Consider the following 16,910-nt stretch of genomic DNA (forward strand, 5'->3'; position numbering starts at 1 on the left):
GGAACTCCCCTCACCTAATGAAAACTACCACTAGTCTCTCTGTCTCTCTGTCTCTCTCTCTCGGTCCCCTGCCATGCGGTATCAGTCATCCCCCTCTTCCTGCTCCTATTAAAGGAGTGTGAGTGGTGGAATTGCACTCCAGCCATGCGTCTCTGCTGGTCCCAGACTACTCAGCTGATGGGAGCAGATCCCTGGCCACGCTCCCTCTTATTGATCATCCCTCCTTCTTCTCACTCTCACCGCCTTTCCCTCTCTCCCCCTCTGAATAAATGGTGATAATTCTGCAGAGGCTGGAGGAGTGGTGGGATAGGGAATCAGAAAGATGTTGAGTGGGGAATGGGAGGGGTGATATCGTTCGTGAGAGCGCTTTATTCCGTGTTACCAGTAGAGGTCGACCGATTAATCGGCATGTCCGATAACTTGAAATCGGCCCTAATTTTTCATAACAATCAGTAATAGGCATTTTGGATGCCGATTATGGCCGATTACATTGCACTCCACGATGAGACTGCGTGGCAGGCGTCATGACCACCTGTTACGCGAGTGCAGCAAGGAGCCAAGGTAAGTTGCTAGCTATCATTAAACGTATCTAATAAAAAATGATCAATCTTCACATAATGGTTGATGATATTGCTAGTTTAACTAGCTTGTCCTGCGTTGCATATAATCAATGTGGTGGCTGTTAATTTATCATCGAATCACAGCCTACTTCAACTTCGCCAAACGGGTGATGATTTTTAAAAAGCGCATTGCCGAAAAAAGCACAATCTTTGCACAATTGTACCTAACCATTAACAGCAATGCCTTTCTTAAAATCAATACGCAGAAGTATATATTTTTAAACCTGCATATTTAGTTAAAAGAAATTCATGTTAGGAGGCAATATTAACTAGGGAAATTGTGTCATTTCTCTTGCGTTCATTGCACGCAGAGTCGGGGTATATGCAACAGTTTGGGCCGCCTGGCTCGTTGCGAACTAATTTGCCAGAATTTTACATAATTATGACATAACATTGAAGGTTGTGCAATGTAACAGCAATATTTAGACTTAGGGTTGCCACCCGTTCGATAAAATACGGAACTGTTCTGTATTTCACTGAAAGAATAAACGTTTTGTTTTCTAAGTGATAGTTTCCGAATTAGTCCTTATTAATGACCAAAGGCTCGTATTTCTGTTTATTATATTATAATTTAAGTCTATGATTTGATATTTGATAGAGCAGTCTGACTGAGCGGTGGTAGGCAGCCGCAGGCTCGTAAGCATTCATTCAAACTTTACTGCGTTTGCCAGCAGCTCTGAGCAATGCTCATAAACAGCGCTGTGCTTCAAGCATTGCTCAGAGCTACTTATGGCTCCAAGCCTATCAACTCTCGAGATTAGGCTGACGATACTAAAGTACCTATTAGAACATCCAATAGTCAAAGGTATATGAAATACAAATGGTATAGAGAGAAATAGTCGATGCGTCATAATTCCTATAATAACTACAACCTAAAACTTCTTAACTGGGAATATTGAAGAACTGGGAATATAGAACCACAAGTTTTCATATGTTCTGAGCAAGGAACTTAAACGTTAGCTTTTTTACATGGCACATATTGCACTTTTACTTTCTTCTCCAACACTGTGTTTTTGCATTATTTAAACCAAATTGAGCATGTTTCATTATTTATTTGAGACTAAATAGATTTTATTTATGTATTATATTAAGTTAAAATAAGTGTTAATTCAGTATTGTTGTAATTGTCATTATAACAAATATATATATAAAACTCGTCCAATTTATCGGTATCAGCTTTTTTTGGTCCTCTAATAATCGGTATCGGCGTTGAAAAATCATAATCGGTCGACGTCTAGTTGCTAGTATACTGGTTGAGAAATGGACAAGACATTTTGTTGTGTTACAGCATGAATTCAAAATGGATAAAATAAATTAAAAATCTCACACCAATCTACACAAAATACCCCATAAATGACAAAGTGAAAACATGTTTTATGAAATGTTTACAAAGTTATTGAAAATTAAATGCATAAATATAACATTTACAAAAGTATTCACACCCCTGATTCAATACACGTTAGAATCAGTTTCGGCTGATTCAGTTTCAGCTGTGAGTCTTTCTGCGTAAGTTTCTTAAGATCTTTGCACACCTAGATTGTATAATATTTGTACCTTATTATGTTTAAAATTCTTCAAGTTGCTTGTTGATCATTGCTAAATAGCCATTTTCAAGCCAATTTAAGTCAAAACTGTAACAAGGCCATCCAGGAACATTGAATGTGTTCTGTAATTTAGTAATTAATGTTCATAAATTGCAACTATATTTTTAGGTCTGAAACCCAGAAGTTGTAAAGTTCTGGTTTAAATAAAACAGACAGAATTCCCATCTCACAATTAGTCAGATACAATTTTATTTGCGAGAGCTCTCCCGTGCCTATACAAAAACATTCCTTTTATACTTTTCTCTTAACCTAAACACATACATACACACTAATTTCTTGGATTTTCCCCTGAAGTCTCACCACAGTTTATTACCACTCAGCTGACAGGTTCAGTCCCCCCCCCCCCCAGATACGGGAAACCTGGAAGGGCTCTCCCTGTCTTATCTCCCCAGAGTTATAGCTGGGTCGGTTCAAACATCGGTTAAGGAGTCTCTTGTTTTCTTTCGGCACACACATACATTCCTTTCTTCCCCAATGGTTATTATTTTTAATTACCCCTTGTCCGTGCTACATAACCTCTAATCCTAATGGTTAAGTTTCCGGGTAGAATTATTTAATCATTTATCTTAAATCTTGATAAAATATTTTAACAGAATGTCATCTTGGTAAGCAACTCCAGTGTATATTTGGCCTTTTGTTTTAGGTTATTGTCCTGCTGAAAGGTGAATTTGTCTCCCAGTGTCTGTTGGACAGCAGACAGAACTAGATTTTCCTCTAGGATTTTGCCTGTGCTTAGCTCTATCACGTTTATTTTTATGCAAAAAATATTCACTGGTCTTTGCCGGAGACAAGCATACCCATAACATGATGCAGCCACCACTATGCTGGAAAATGTACTCTGTGATGTGTTGATGGATTTGCCCCAAATAACAATTTGTATTCAGAACATAGTTATTATTTTTTTGCCAAATTATTTTCATTCTGTCATTTAGGTTAGTATTTTGGAGTAACTACACTGTTGTTGATTCATCCTCAGTTTTCTCCTATTACAGCCTTTACTTTGGACCCTGATCTCTCTTTTGACGAACATATCAAGAATATTTCAAGGGTAGCCTCTCTACACTGGCTTTCTGTTAAGGCTAGGGCTGATTTCAAGGTTTTACTGCTAACCTACAAAGCATTACATGGACTTGCTCCAACCTATCTCTCTGATTTGGTCCTGCTGTACGTACCTACGGGTTCGCTACGGTCACAAGACGCAGTCCTCCTAATTGTCCCTAGAATTTCTAAGCAAACAGCTGGAGGCAGGGCTTTCTCCAAAGAGCTCCATTTTTATGGAATGGTCTGCCTATCCATGTGGGAGACCTTTAAGTCTTTATTGAAGACTCATCTCTTCAGTAGGTCCTATGGTTGAGTGTAGTCTGTCCCAGGGGTGCAAAGGTGAACGGCAAGGCACTGAAGCGACGAACCAACCTGGCTCTCTCTGCCTGGTCTTTGTGGTTGAATATGTGTTTGAAATTCACTGCTCGACTGAGGGACCCTATAGATAATTTTACAGAGATGAGGTAGTCATTCAAAAATCATGTTAAACACTATTATTACAGAGTGAGTCCATGCAACTTATGTGACTTTTTAAGCAAATGTTTACTCCAGAACTTACTTGGCCTTGCCATAACAAAGGGGTTAAATACTTTCATGTTTTATTAATTTGAAAATAATAATTTCAAAAAATATCCACTTTGACATTATGAAGTATTGTGTGTAGGCCAGTGACACAATCTCAATTGAATCAATTCAGGCTGTAACACAACAAAATATGTCAAAAGTTAAGGGGTGTGAGTACTTTCTGAAGGAAATGTAGAGTTTAGGTGAAAGGTGCTCTTTTCTCTGGGATATGTAGTTGAGGTGAAAGCAGCTTGCACTCTTCTGTCAACAGAGTTTGTGCATAGTAATAACCTCTCCGCAGGGGGAGAGAGAACTAGGGAGGGAGAGACTGTGGGAGGGCGAGAGAGATAAACAAAGAGAAAAAGAGAAACACAGCCAGCTGATTGCAAAGAGAAAAGCGGAGAAGGGAGCAGGGCTTGTAATGTAAGATAATGAGCTGAGAGTTAAGGAAAACTGCAGACACTGACACACTGCAGCTAGACATGGCCTGCTGCAGTCACCCTGTAAAAAGAGGGAGGGAGGCAGATGGAGGGAGTAAGGGATGTTGTGATACACAGCAAAAGACCTAGACCGCTGTACAATTATTTTTGCTTCTCTCTAACCTGTCTCTGCGATTCATGTTTTTCCTCCCTCCATCTTCCTACTTTGCTATCCGTCTTTCAGTGAGTTGCTGTGAGCTGAGGCTATGGATCTGTCTGATTTTCTGGGGAGCGCTTGACTCCTTCTCATATTGTCAAACATGGAGCCAATCAAAGGCAGAACACTGCTTCCTCTGTCACACTGACTGACTGGCTGCAACTGCACTTGGGGGGGGGGGGGGGGTGATTGTGGGAGGTGAGTAAGGGAAGGGTGCAAAGGAGGGGGTTGAGAGTGAAGGGGAGGGCAAGAGATGTGATTGTTACACTGCAGATGAACAGTATTCATGAATATGGATGTGAGAGATTCAGCTATGTCTTATAGGCCATATAGACGATAATCATGCAATGACTGGCTGAGCTGGAGGGCCTAGAATCCTCTTGTTTGGGAGGAATGACCTGAGCCCAGGTAAAACCGCTGCTTGATTGAAACTCAGTCAGGCAGTTGTAGTTAAATCCCCAAGAACACACTCCCATGGATTTCCAAGCTTGTTTCAATAAAGCACTACGGACTGATACAATAGAATATAAAAGATGACAAATAATAAGGAACAACAAGTTAAATGAGGAATAACTAGCACGATGAAGAACAAACGTAGTAAGCCCCATGAAGGACGGACAGCGTTTGTTGACTTAATCCTGTCTCTTCCTGGGGTCCTTGAGGGCCTTTTTTCCCCAAAACAGGCTCATTCACCAGATTTCACAGTATACCTTCTGATCCTTTTATGGGACTCCTTTACATGTACACAGTGACATCCTCCCCCGGAGAGAGAGATATGAAAGTGTGTGCACGTGTGTGTGCGCACCTCTGTATGCGTGTGTTCTCTCTGGCAGGCCGAGTGGTCATGGGGTTCTATCTCAGGGAGAGCAAGGCTCATATCCTCCTATGTGTAATAACAGGATCCGCTCCTGAGTTAGAGGATCGGTTGGAGCAGCTGATTCCAGGCAGAACTACGACCAGCCAGCGCTACAAATCTGCAGTCTGGGAATACTGCCGACCTGGCCTCACAGCTAATCCTGATGGAGAGAGCTTGTTCAGCCCCAAATTGCCCTTGTTCCTCGTTCGCCTGGTCTATTGAACTGAAAGAGGGACGGAGAGAGAGAAAGAGAGCAAGGGCGTTCAAGCGAAGGGGGATTGAGAGCGAGATAGTGGGTGCTCTCTCATTCAACTCAAACTCTGCCCTCGCCCCTTTATTTGGTCAGCTACAGGTCAGGACTAAAAGCGGCATTGAGAGAGAAAACATTGTTCAACCCAAGCTTTGCCCTCAGAGACACATAAAAAAAAGGCACACTCAGGTAGGGCCTCCATTTTCAAAACATCTCTTTCAGATGTTATGAGTGAAGAGAGGGGAATGTTTGTGTGAAGTTGGTGCATGTTGTGAGTGAATCAATAAGTGTGTGAGATGGAATAGCCTATATCCCTCAGTCATTGATTGGCGTGTAGGATTTGGGCGAGGAGAAAAAGTCTCTAGTCTCTAGCCTGCCCCTGTATTCATAGTACTATTTTCCTCCCTCGAGCTGGATGGCAGCTCACCACTTCGTCCATTGATACCACTGGGAAAATAGAGAACAAACTGTTAGCCAAAAACCTGTTCTAAAATGGTGTTAGTCAAGCACATAACCTCTTATTTCATAGTTGGCGCCTTATCTAAAGCATCATTACGACGAAGGTAGCAACAGCGTTTAGTCAACTAAGCGAGAACAAGTTCTTCCGCCGTCGCTGCGTGGATGGAAACTAAAATAGCAGAAAGAGCTGTTCCGCTAATACCGTCCTTTACAGAAATATGTTCAACTGTTAAAGATTAGTAGGCCTATGTTAATTAATCAGTTGTTGATCTGCCGTCTTGGTATAGCTGTAGGCCTATGTCGACAGTAGGCAGCTGATGATGTGATAATAGTCAGTTCACCAATGACAACTAGGCATGTTGAATGAATGGTAGCTTAGTAAGACCTAACTTGATGGATTAGGTCAGTGATTGAGATGTGAAACAAGCTCATATAGGCCTAGTTTAGTTGTTTCATATTCCAAATAGCCTACAGTAAGCTAGACTACTACAACATTTCACTAGACTATCCACATAAAGACACATTAATTAGAATAATCATTACCCCTAAATTGAACATAGTGTCATTGAGACGACCTCAATTTAATTTAGGATCAAACATAACATAGACTTTTGTGTTGGCTACATTGTTTGATATAATTTAAGACTCTAGGTTTCAGGAAATTGCTGTTAAATGCACCAACTTCCTGTGGGGGATTTTGGTGGGAGTGAAATGGGCAGCTGGGAGAGATAAATGGCGTCCCTTGAGAGGGCAAGAACAAGATGTACAATACCAGTCAAAAGTTTGGACACCTACTCATTTCAGGGTTTTTCTTTATTTTTTACTGTTTTCTACATTGTAGAATAATAGTGAAGACATCAAAACTATGAAATAACACATAATGGAATCATGTAGTAACAAAAAAGTGTTAACTTCTAATGGCTGCAGGGGCAGTATTGAGTAGCTTGGATGAAAGGTGACCAGAGTAAACGGCCAGCTCCTCAGTCATAGTTGCTAATATTATTAGTATTGGATAGGAAACACTCTGAAGTTTCTAAAACTGTTTGAATAATGTTTGTGAGTATAACAGAACTCATATGGCAGGCAAAAACCTGAGAAGAAATCCAACCAGGAAGTGAGAAATCTGAGGTTGGTCGATTTCCAACTCATCGCCTATTGAAAACACAGTAGGATATGGATCTGTTTGCACTTCCTACGGCTTCCACTAGATGTCAACAGTCTGTAGAACATTGAATGAAGCTTCTACTGTGATGTGGGGCTGAATGAGAGGGGAATGAGTCAGTGGTCTGGCAGAGAGCCAGGTCCTGGTCACGCGCATTCCACATGATATCGACTTGCGTTCCATTACTTCTATAGATACAAAGGAATTCTCCGGTTGGAACGTTATTGAATATTTATGATAACAACATCCTAAAGATTGATTCTATACTTAGTTTGACAAGTTTCTTCGACCTGTAATATAACTTTTTGAAGTTTTCGTCCGACGTTCGGCTGGACCTGCACGAGCGTTTGGATTTGTGTACTAAACGCGCTAACAAAAGTAGCTACTTGGACATAAATGATGGACAAAACGAACATTTTTTGTGGGAGTCCTGGGAGTGCATTCCGACAAAGATCAGCAAAGGTAAGTGAAGATTTATAATGCTTTTTATGAGTTTTGTTGACTGCATAATTTGGAGGGTAACTGTATGGCTTCCTTTTGTGGCTGAACGCTGTTCTCAGATTATTGAATATTGTGCTTTTGCCGTGAAGATTTTTTAAATCTGACACAGCGGTTGCTTTAAGAACAAGTGTATCTTTAATTCTATGTAAAACATGTATCTTTCATCAAAGTTTATGATGAGTATTTATGTTTGACGTGGCTCTGCAATTTCTCCGGATATTTTTGGAGGCATTTCTGAACATGGCGCCAATGTAAACTGAGGTTTTTGGATGTAAATATGAATTTAATCGAACAAAACATATATGATTTGTGTAACATGAAGTCCGATGAGTGTCATCTGATGAAGACCATCAAAGGTTAGTGATTCATTTGATCTATTTCTGCTTTTTGTGACTCCTGTCTTTGGCTGGAAAAATAGCTGTTTTTTTCTGTGATTTTGCGGTGACCTAACATAATCGTTTGTGGTGCTTTCGCTGTAAAGCCTATTTGAAATCGGACACTTTGGTGGGATTTACAACAACACCTTTTAAAATGGTATAAGACACATGTATGTTTGAAGAATTTTAATTATGAGATTTCTGTTGTTTGAATTTGGCGCCCTGCACTTTCACTGGCTGTTGTCATATCATCCCGTTAACGGTATTGCAGCCATAAGAAGTTAAACAAATCAAAATATATTTTATATTTGAGATTCTTCACTCATCATCAAAGCAAAGGGTCGCTACTTTGAAGAATCTCAAATATAAAATATATTTTGATTTGTTTAACACTTTTTGGTTACTACATGATTGGGAGAGGAAGGTTGAGATTTCCAGGGTTAGAGTAGTGCAGATGTTGTCATATGCTGAGGCAGTGAAGAAAGTAGAGAAAGATGGGTCAAGGGGGAGGGATCCTGAGAGGAGTGATGTGGGTAGTGGATCTGTACCGGTACAGAGGGATAGGCCAACAAGTAATACGTGCTTCAGTAAGATTGTATTTTTAGCATTTATAGCAAAGGTTATCAACTGTACTGCAGGGATGGAATGTAAGTCCATGCTGACTGCAGGAATGTCCACCAGAGCTGTTGCCAGAAAACTGAATGTTAATTTTTCTACCATAGCCCCCCTCCAAAGTTGTTTTAGAGAATTTGGCAGTACGTCCAACCGGCCTCACAACCGCAGACCACTTGTAACCACGCCAGCCCAGGACCTCCACATCCGGCTTCTTCACTTGCGGGATTGTCTGAGACCAGCCACCCAGACAGCTGATGAAACTGAGGAGTATTTCTGTCTGTAATAAAGCCCTTTTGTGGGGGGAAATAATATTCTGATTGGCTGGGCCTGACTCCCCAGTGGGGGGGGCTTGGCTTCCAAGTGGGTGGGCCTGTGCCCGTGCCCATTCATGTGCCCATTCATGTGAAATCCATAGATTAGGGCCTATAAAATGTATTTATTTTTAATTTGAAGTGTATGACGTTGGCGCTCGCAGCCTGTCTGTTTTCTCTCATTCATTACTGTGCGTTCTAATTCCAGCGTGTACACGCTCGTTCGAAAAAGAAAAAAAAAGCTTTTCGTTTGATTTCGGTGTTACTCTGTGGGTAAGGGGCAGTAGGACACTAGCTACTCACTGTAGGTTTCCATCCAATTGGCGACAGATTTTCATGCGAATATTCTAAAAATCGGCATAAAAAACAATATGCAAACGTTCCCACCAGAGATGTTTCCATCAACTTGACTTGTTGCGGGTAAAAAGCTATGCGTGATTTTCAACTCTACTGATTGTTTGTCACAAAACAATGTGCATTATATGGTGAATGTGCCCACTCCGGTCTTGGCACGTGTGCTCTAGCAAACAGCTGCAGATACAGTGCAGGTATAGCCTACATTATCAGGTTATTATGGACAAAAGAGAGAGATGATTACTTTTATTTGTCAAACGGCAGCCAAGCATCAATCCTCATGTCACCAGAATACAACCCTCAATATTTTTAGAAAGGATCATAAAGATCATCACCTTGCACTTTCATCACTCTGTGAAGTTCATGATAGTTTATTAAATCTGTAGCCTAATAAACCTCATACTTTCCCGAGTCGTAGTAGGAGGACCACATGCGTCATTGCGTGACTCCCAAGTTTACGATATGATTATTAATATATCAATATTTGCGCATGAAAGCATTTCCACTGACATTTCTCGCATAATTAAGTTTACAGATACAAAAAGATCCCACCTTTTTCTAGCGCATTTCGTTTTGTCGACATTTGAATTTTTTTTTTTACGTGTACTTGACTTGCATAAAAAGGTTGGATAGAAACCTGGTAACTGACAGGTCTCTGGAGTATTGAACATTTTGTTTCAGTTACCTCCTGAAATGAAGAGAGAAATCCAGTTTAGACTGTTGGGATGTGCGAGCTAATGTCCCACACCTCTTGATGACAGTGTGATAAAACAGTGTAGTCTATTAAGAGCTTTATTGCAGCTGTCAGACAGGCTTGGAATCAATGGATGGGGTATACACTGAGTGTAAAAAACATTAAGAACACCTTCCTAATATTGAGTTGCAGCCCCTCATGGACTCTACAAGGTGTCGAAAGCGTTCCACAGGGATGCTGGCCTATGTTGACTAATGCTTCCCACAGTTGTCAACTTGGCTGGATGTCCTTTGGGTGGTGGACCATTCTTGATACACACGGGGAACTGTTGAGCATGAAAAACCCATCAGCGTTGCAGTTCTTGACACTAACCGGTGGCCTCGTTCAAAGGCACTTCAATCTTTTTTCTTGCCCATTCACCCCCTGAATAGCAGACACATACAATCCATGTATCAATTGTCTCAAGGCTTAAAAACCCTTCTTTAACCTGTCTCCTGCCCTTCATCTACACTGATTGAGGTGGATTTAACAAGTGATATCAATAAGGGATCATAGTTTTCACCTGGTCAGTCGATGTCATAAAAAGAGCAGGTGTCCTTTTAATGTTTTGTACACTCACTGTATATACACAATGACACACAGCTGGGGAAGTGTGACTGTACTTGAGTGTGTGTACTCTGTTATTCTAATGTGGGTCAACTGTTATTCTAGTGGTCTCTGAGGGGGAGTTTTGCCCTCCACCTCCGCAATATGCTCAGCCTCTCCTGTAAAACCAGTTCAAATGCTTTGTCATGTTCATTTGGCCACTGTTTCTCTGTCCCGTGTAAACGCTTACCGTTTTTTCGGCTGTCTTGTTAAGTCTCTTGTAAAAATATGTTCTCCATCACTGAAGCTTTTTCTCAGCTTTTCCTATAAATCCTTCATTCACACTCTCGCTCTCTCCCTCTGTTGATAGGTGTTTAAGGTGAAGGCGGTCCAGTTGGCTGAGAAGCTGCTCCCAGCCTTCAACACTCCCACAGGCATCCCCTGGGCCATGGTCAACCTCAAGAGGTCAGTCTCAGACCACAACGCAACCTTAGATTTACATCTGACCACAACCTAACCCTAGATCTACATCCATAACTGCAACAATGACATGTCAGCAAGATTCTCTACTCAGTGATTGAAAGTTAATCCTTTCTCCCTCCCTGTGTGTAGTGGTGTGGGGCGTAACTGGGGCTGGGCGTCAGCAGGCAGTAGTATCCTGGCAGAGTTTGGAACACTACACATGGAGTTTGTCCACCTCACTTACCTCACCGGGAACCCTGCCTACTACCAAAAGGTGAGACACCTCCTTAGTACTGGTGTCTAAGTCTGCGTGTTCCCCTGGGTGAGAGATATATCCATGTCTCCTCTAACCCTGTCAGGTAATGCACATACGGAAGCTGCTGGCCAAAATGGACCGACCCAACGGGCTCTACCCCAACTATCTGAACCCTCGCACCGGTCGCTGGGGCCAACGTAAGTACCTCTTGTCTCTCTCAACTTCAGAGATTAACACTGACGTGTGTGTGTGGGTTGAGCTCAATTCAGAATTTTGGAATTGACTCCCATTCAGCTCATGAGTTGAAATTTTAATTGAATTGGCCACACCCCACCGGATGTAGAATTTGAGTGACAGGAAGTAGAATTTAATTCAGTGCAATTCAAAGAAATTCCACTCAGCCATAGAACATGAGAGTTACATTGAATCTGACCGGTCACACTTCCAGCTACCAAACAATATATAACTCTTCTCTAGAAACAATGTTCATATACTTGTTTTACTTTGTGCTTAGAATAGCCAATTATATTTCCACCAACCATTTCATTTGGCCTGAGGGTGAACTTGATGATTAAACTATTGCATTCTGGGGAATGTAGTATTTTCCCCATATTGAACAATATGTAATAACTTATAATATTTGCATATAGGTTTTAATTTTAAGAGATGGTCCTGAAAATAAATTGTTTAAACAATATTTTATATGCATGTATATAACAACATGTTTTATGTACAAGATGTATATTTGTATAGACTACACCTAATATAAAATAGAAGAAGTGTTTGAATTTCATTTAATTTTACTCAATTCAATTGTATTTCCTTTCATTCAAATGCAGGTGCAATGGGCGCTAAGCTATGTAAATGAATGTGTGTGAGTAGTGTTTTTTTCTTCTTTTTTTTTTAATAAATATGTATAATTAGAAGCTGTTGGCAGGCAGCGTCTTAACCAACTCTGTTTATTATCCTGAATGAGAGAGAGGTTTAATTACTGTCTCTGCTACTCACTGCTAAACCTGACCCCACCCCCCCCCACACACACACACACACACACACACACACACACACACACACACACACACACACACACACACACACACACACAGAGAGAGCCCTACAGTGTCTACCCCTCTCCAATGTTGTTTGTGTAGATTTTTGTTATTTCTCTTTTTCTCTCAATCTCTCCATCCCTCCATATGAGAATGAATTATTCATTGCAACTTCTCTCTCTCTCTTTTGCCAGGGGAATGCCAATTTTGCATAGAAAACATTTGACTTTGTGTCTGTGAATCTCTTCAGCTCATCTCTCTCTCTCTCTGCATACTTTGCTCTGAGTGTGTGTCTTTGCAGGAGACGGAAGGAGGATTGTCACTCAAAGTAATGAGCCGTGTGTGACTATGGAAAATCACAAAGTAATCGTGTGCCATAAATCTATACCTCTGTGTGTGAGAGATGTGAATGTATGCGTTGTAGCCATACAGAAAGTGCCAGTGTAATATCAAAGAGACGTCTGTAGGTATTTAAAACCGACCCATAGAGAGAGTGACAGACATAAAGACAGACATACGAGTAGTGTTATCGTCAAAGTCCCAGCTGTCAACTACTATAAAAATTGTCTGTTCCAGCAGCACATTTGTTAGCATTAGCTCTCCCCTGACTAACATAACACACCACTGAAACATCTGCTGAAGAGATGCCCATCTCACCACTACACGCCTCTCCACAGTGCTGGACATGCTACAAGCCCAGCCAGCACATTTCACACAGCATTCATTTACCATTAGCCATAAGCTTTTAGGCGTTAGCCCCAGCACTAGCTGTGGACTAGGACCGCTAATGGCTCTAGCCCCACTGCTCTCAATGATTTCCTCAGCATTGGTTAGCATCGTTAGCTTCACTGTTGGTTAACACTGCTGAGTCATAAGTTGGCTAGCTCTGTTAGCATCAGAGCATGGCTTTAGCCAGAGGGAGGCAACTACACAATAGCAAGTCCTTGCTGGCTAACAAATGAAGCTAAACAGGGTCAGGCCTCATGGGGAAAACACAATAGTCCTTCTGAGTGTCTTTACTCGACTTAAACTCTACCAAATTGTTTTATACTGCGGATTCATGACTCAGGGTAGTCTGTGAGAGATTGTGCGTGCGTGCGTTTCGTGCACGCGTGCCTACCCATCTGTGTCCTCTCACTGAGTGAGAGTTGGCACAGCCTCCGGCTCACTGTAATGTGGTGTCACTGTAACTAGGCCAGCTATAAAGGCTGAATCAACTTCTACTGGGACATTGGGGACATTAAGAAGGAGTACATCAGAGAGAGTAAACAACCACAATCTTCTCTGCCATCACACTGTAAGGGGGACAAAGCGTCTCCATGTCGTTTTTTTCTGTGAGTTAAAAACCCCTCTGAAGAATAGTGCTGGCTCTGGTTGGGGTTTGGAAGAAAACATCCAATGAATAAATTATCATCTTTCCCCTTTTTGTCACTCTCTTTTATTTTTCTCTCGCTCACTTTGTCCCTTTTTTCCCACCCTCTCATCTTTCTCCCGTCTCCCTCTCTTTCTCCTCTCTCCCCCCTTGTAGATCATACATCAGTTGGAGGTCTGGGGGACAGTTTCTATGAGTACCTGCTGAAGGCCTGGCTCATGTCAGACAAGACAGACACAGAGGCCCGCAAGACCTACGACGACGCCATTGAGGTACCCTTACCTGGTCTCCATGGAGACAAGCCACCTTTAACTGGTCTCCATTAAGATGTCTTTGATTGACAAACACACAGCTGTGTTTCAACTATCCTACCCTGAATTAGCAACTACCTTGCTCTATATCCTTATGACCAGATAGTTAGGATTGCTCCTCAAATCCTCAAAGTACTTTAACTGCAGTGTACTGGGCTCCATCTTTGCATTTTAATCAGTGAGCAATTTAACAGGAAGTAGATGCCTGAACTCTGTTGCCAGTTATTGACGTTGATTGATCTTGTACATTATGTGCCAGGGAAGAGGTTTGATAGAAGATTCTGCTGCTGTTCTCAAGGACTGAAGCTGAGGACACTTAAACAGCTTTGTTCCTGTTTCCTCTACTGTGCCAGGGACTAACTACCTGTCCTCTATCTCTCTCCTCCCTAAACCCACACACCTACTCCTTCTACTATCACCACCACTCACACACCCTGCTCCCTAAACCCACACACACCTACTCCTTCTACTATCACCACCACTCACACACCCTGCTCCCTAAACCCACACACACCTACTCCTTCTACTATCACCACCACTCACACACCCTGCTCCCTAAACCCACACACACCTACTCCTTCTACTATCACCACCACTCACACACCCTGCTCCCTAAACCCACACACACCTACTCCTTCTACTATCACCACCACTCACACACCCTGCTCCCTAAACCCACACACACCTACTCCTTCTACTATCACCACCACTCTCACACCCTGCTCCCTAAACCCACACACACCTACTCCTACCATCACCACCCATATCCTTTCCGCATCTCCTTCCAGGCAATCGAGCGCCACCTGATCCGTAAGTCCAACGGTGGCCTGACTTTTATCGGGGAGTGGAAGAATGGCCACCTGGAGAGGAAGATGGGTCACCTGACCTGCTTCGCCGGGGGGATGTTCGCTCTGGGGGCCGACGGCTCACCTGACGACAAGGCTGGACACTACCTACAGCTGGGGGCTGAGATCGCACACACCTGCCACGAGTCCTACGACCGCACTGGTGAGATGGAGAAACACACACACCTAAACTTATAGGGAAATCAAACGAAGTTTAGGGATAAATGGTAACTTATTATACGGTGGTTTGGTTGCCATGGATTTTAGCTGTCGCCAAGTGAATATAAGCGTGATGGTGAATCAGATTCTGTGTGAGCTTAAAATAATGTTGTTTTTAAAATAAAAAAAAGTGAGGTTACCATGGGAACTGGCTGATCTTCCTGAAAGTGAAGTTTTACAGTGATGATATTTCCTAGTTTTATCCGGCTGTCTCTTTTTATGAACTTGTGTTCAGTTCCCACACACAGTGACAAGGCTTGCAGAACAAATCTGTCTGCTTCTTGATCACTGTAATCGGTTCCTATTACATTCTAACTCCAAACATTTAATTGGCAGGATATGTGTTTTGTACTTATTGCTCAACCAGGAAAATCAGTGGATATGGAATGATTTTTTAAATGTATATATATCTATCCATCTCCCTCCATCCCTCTCTCCATAGTGTTGAAGCTGGGTCCAGAGGCCTTTAAGTTTGACAGTGGTCTGGAAGCAGTGGCGGTGCGTCAGAATGAGAAGTACTACATCCTGAGGCCAGAGGTCATCGAGACCTACTGGTACATGTGGAGGTTCACCCACGACCCCAAGTACAGGCAGTGGGGCTGGGAGGCAGCACAGGTGAGCCACTGGAAAATCACTCACTAGTATTACTACTACCATATGTGACTGACCGGCTTGATCCAGTCTTATGTAGCAAAATTTGAAATTGTGTTTTTCACATTGAATAAAAGTATAGACTCGGAGCTAGAAAATGAAATATCATACACTACAGTTGAGGAACACTGGGAAAGTAATTCTGCTTTGGAAGTTGATAAACTTGTAACCTCAATTTTGAGCAAATGACCTTGAATATTTTGGTAAACCTACTCGAGTGCTCTTCTTTGTCTTTACCCATTCAGAATCGTTCACACCCTCTTAAGCCTTATCCCCACCCATCTCTTCAAGGATTCACATGTGAGGCCATGTACTAAACAACCAAAGATTTCAAGACTAAAGGCTGATTTATACTACGTCTATCGACAGTTGTCGCAGTGACATCATGAACATTCTATTGTCGTCCGACATCAGACTTGTCGTTATGAAAAAGTATGAACACAAAAACTACAGGCTTCATGACATCAGCAGCTTGGTGGTCAAAAACAGCATAACTAGTGTATTTTAACACCAATAATACCTGTTTAAAAATGAATTTAGTATACAGTACCAGTCAAAAGTTTGTACACACCTAAAAGTCAGGCAAAACGTAAAACATCAATATGGAGTCAGCATACAAGTGTAAGTAAAAACAAATGTAAATAAGTTCGAAATTGTGCTACTACTGCACAAACACGTCTCGTAAAAGTGATTATGTTTTTGTTTAGTTAGCTTTTGGAAATTGTAGAAATAAAATATTTTCCTTCAGAAGTTCCAGCTAGGCAGGCTCACGTTAGGTAGCTAAATTAATTTGCTAGCTATCATACAGTAGGCGTATATTAATAATGATATAGTTAATATAAGTACTTTAGACATGCAATCATAATTGACTGTAGAGCATATAAAGCACCCACAAGCTACCAGTGGCTGAAAACACAATCGTCGCGGGATGAATGAGTGACGAATTTCCGGCACTTGCCCTGCAAGTCTATACTCGTCAGATGTCATGATACGTCATCAGAAGTGTCCACTTAATTTAAGGGCTGAGGGGATAGGGTGTGTCTTTTAAGTGTTTGGAATGTAGCCAGTGTCACCAGCAAAGCACCCCCACACCATCACGCCTCTTCCTCCGTGCTT

At 41.9% G+C, this 16,910-nt stretch overlaps 1 protein-coding gene across 1 annotated transcript in view; it reads left to right on the forward strand.

Moving 5' to 3' along the window:
• Positions 1–16,910, forward strand: part of LOC129816864 (mannosyl-oligosaccharide 1,2-alpha-mannosidase IB-like) — a 180,846-nt gene that overhangs the window by 143,107 nt on the left and 20,829 nt on the right. Inside the window, exons 8-13 of the mRNA XM_055871799.1 lie at positions 11,000–11,094; positions 11,242–11,365; positions 11,451–11,544; positions 13,925–14,040; positions 14,868–15,087; positions 15,586–15,758. Of these exons, the coding sequence (XP_055727774.1) occupies positions 11,000–11,094; positions 11,242–11,365; positions 11,451–11,544; positions 13,925–14,040; positions 14,868–15,087; positions 15,586–15,758 (822 nt within the window). The remainder of the gene's footprint in view (positions 1–10,999; positions 11,095–11,241; positions 11,366–11,450; positions 11,545–13,924; positions 14,041–14,867; positions 15,088–15,585; positions 15,759–16,910) is intronic.

Source organism: Salvelinus fontinalis, chromosome 19 (genome assembly GCF_029448725.1).
Source record: "Salvelinus fontinalis isolate EN_2023a chromosome 19, ASM2944872v1, whole genome shotgun sequence".
In the NCBI taxonomy this organism is placed as follows: domain Eukaryota; kingdom Metazoa; phylum Chordata; class Actinopteri; order Salmoniformes; family Salmonidae; genus Salvelinus; species Salvelinus fontinalis.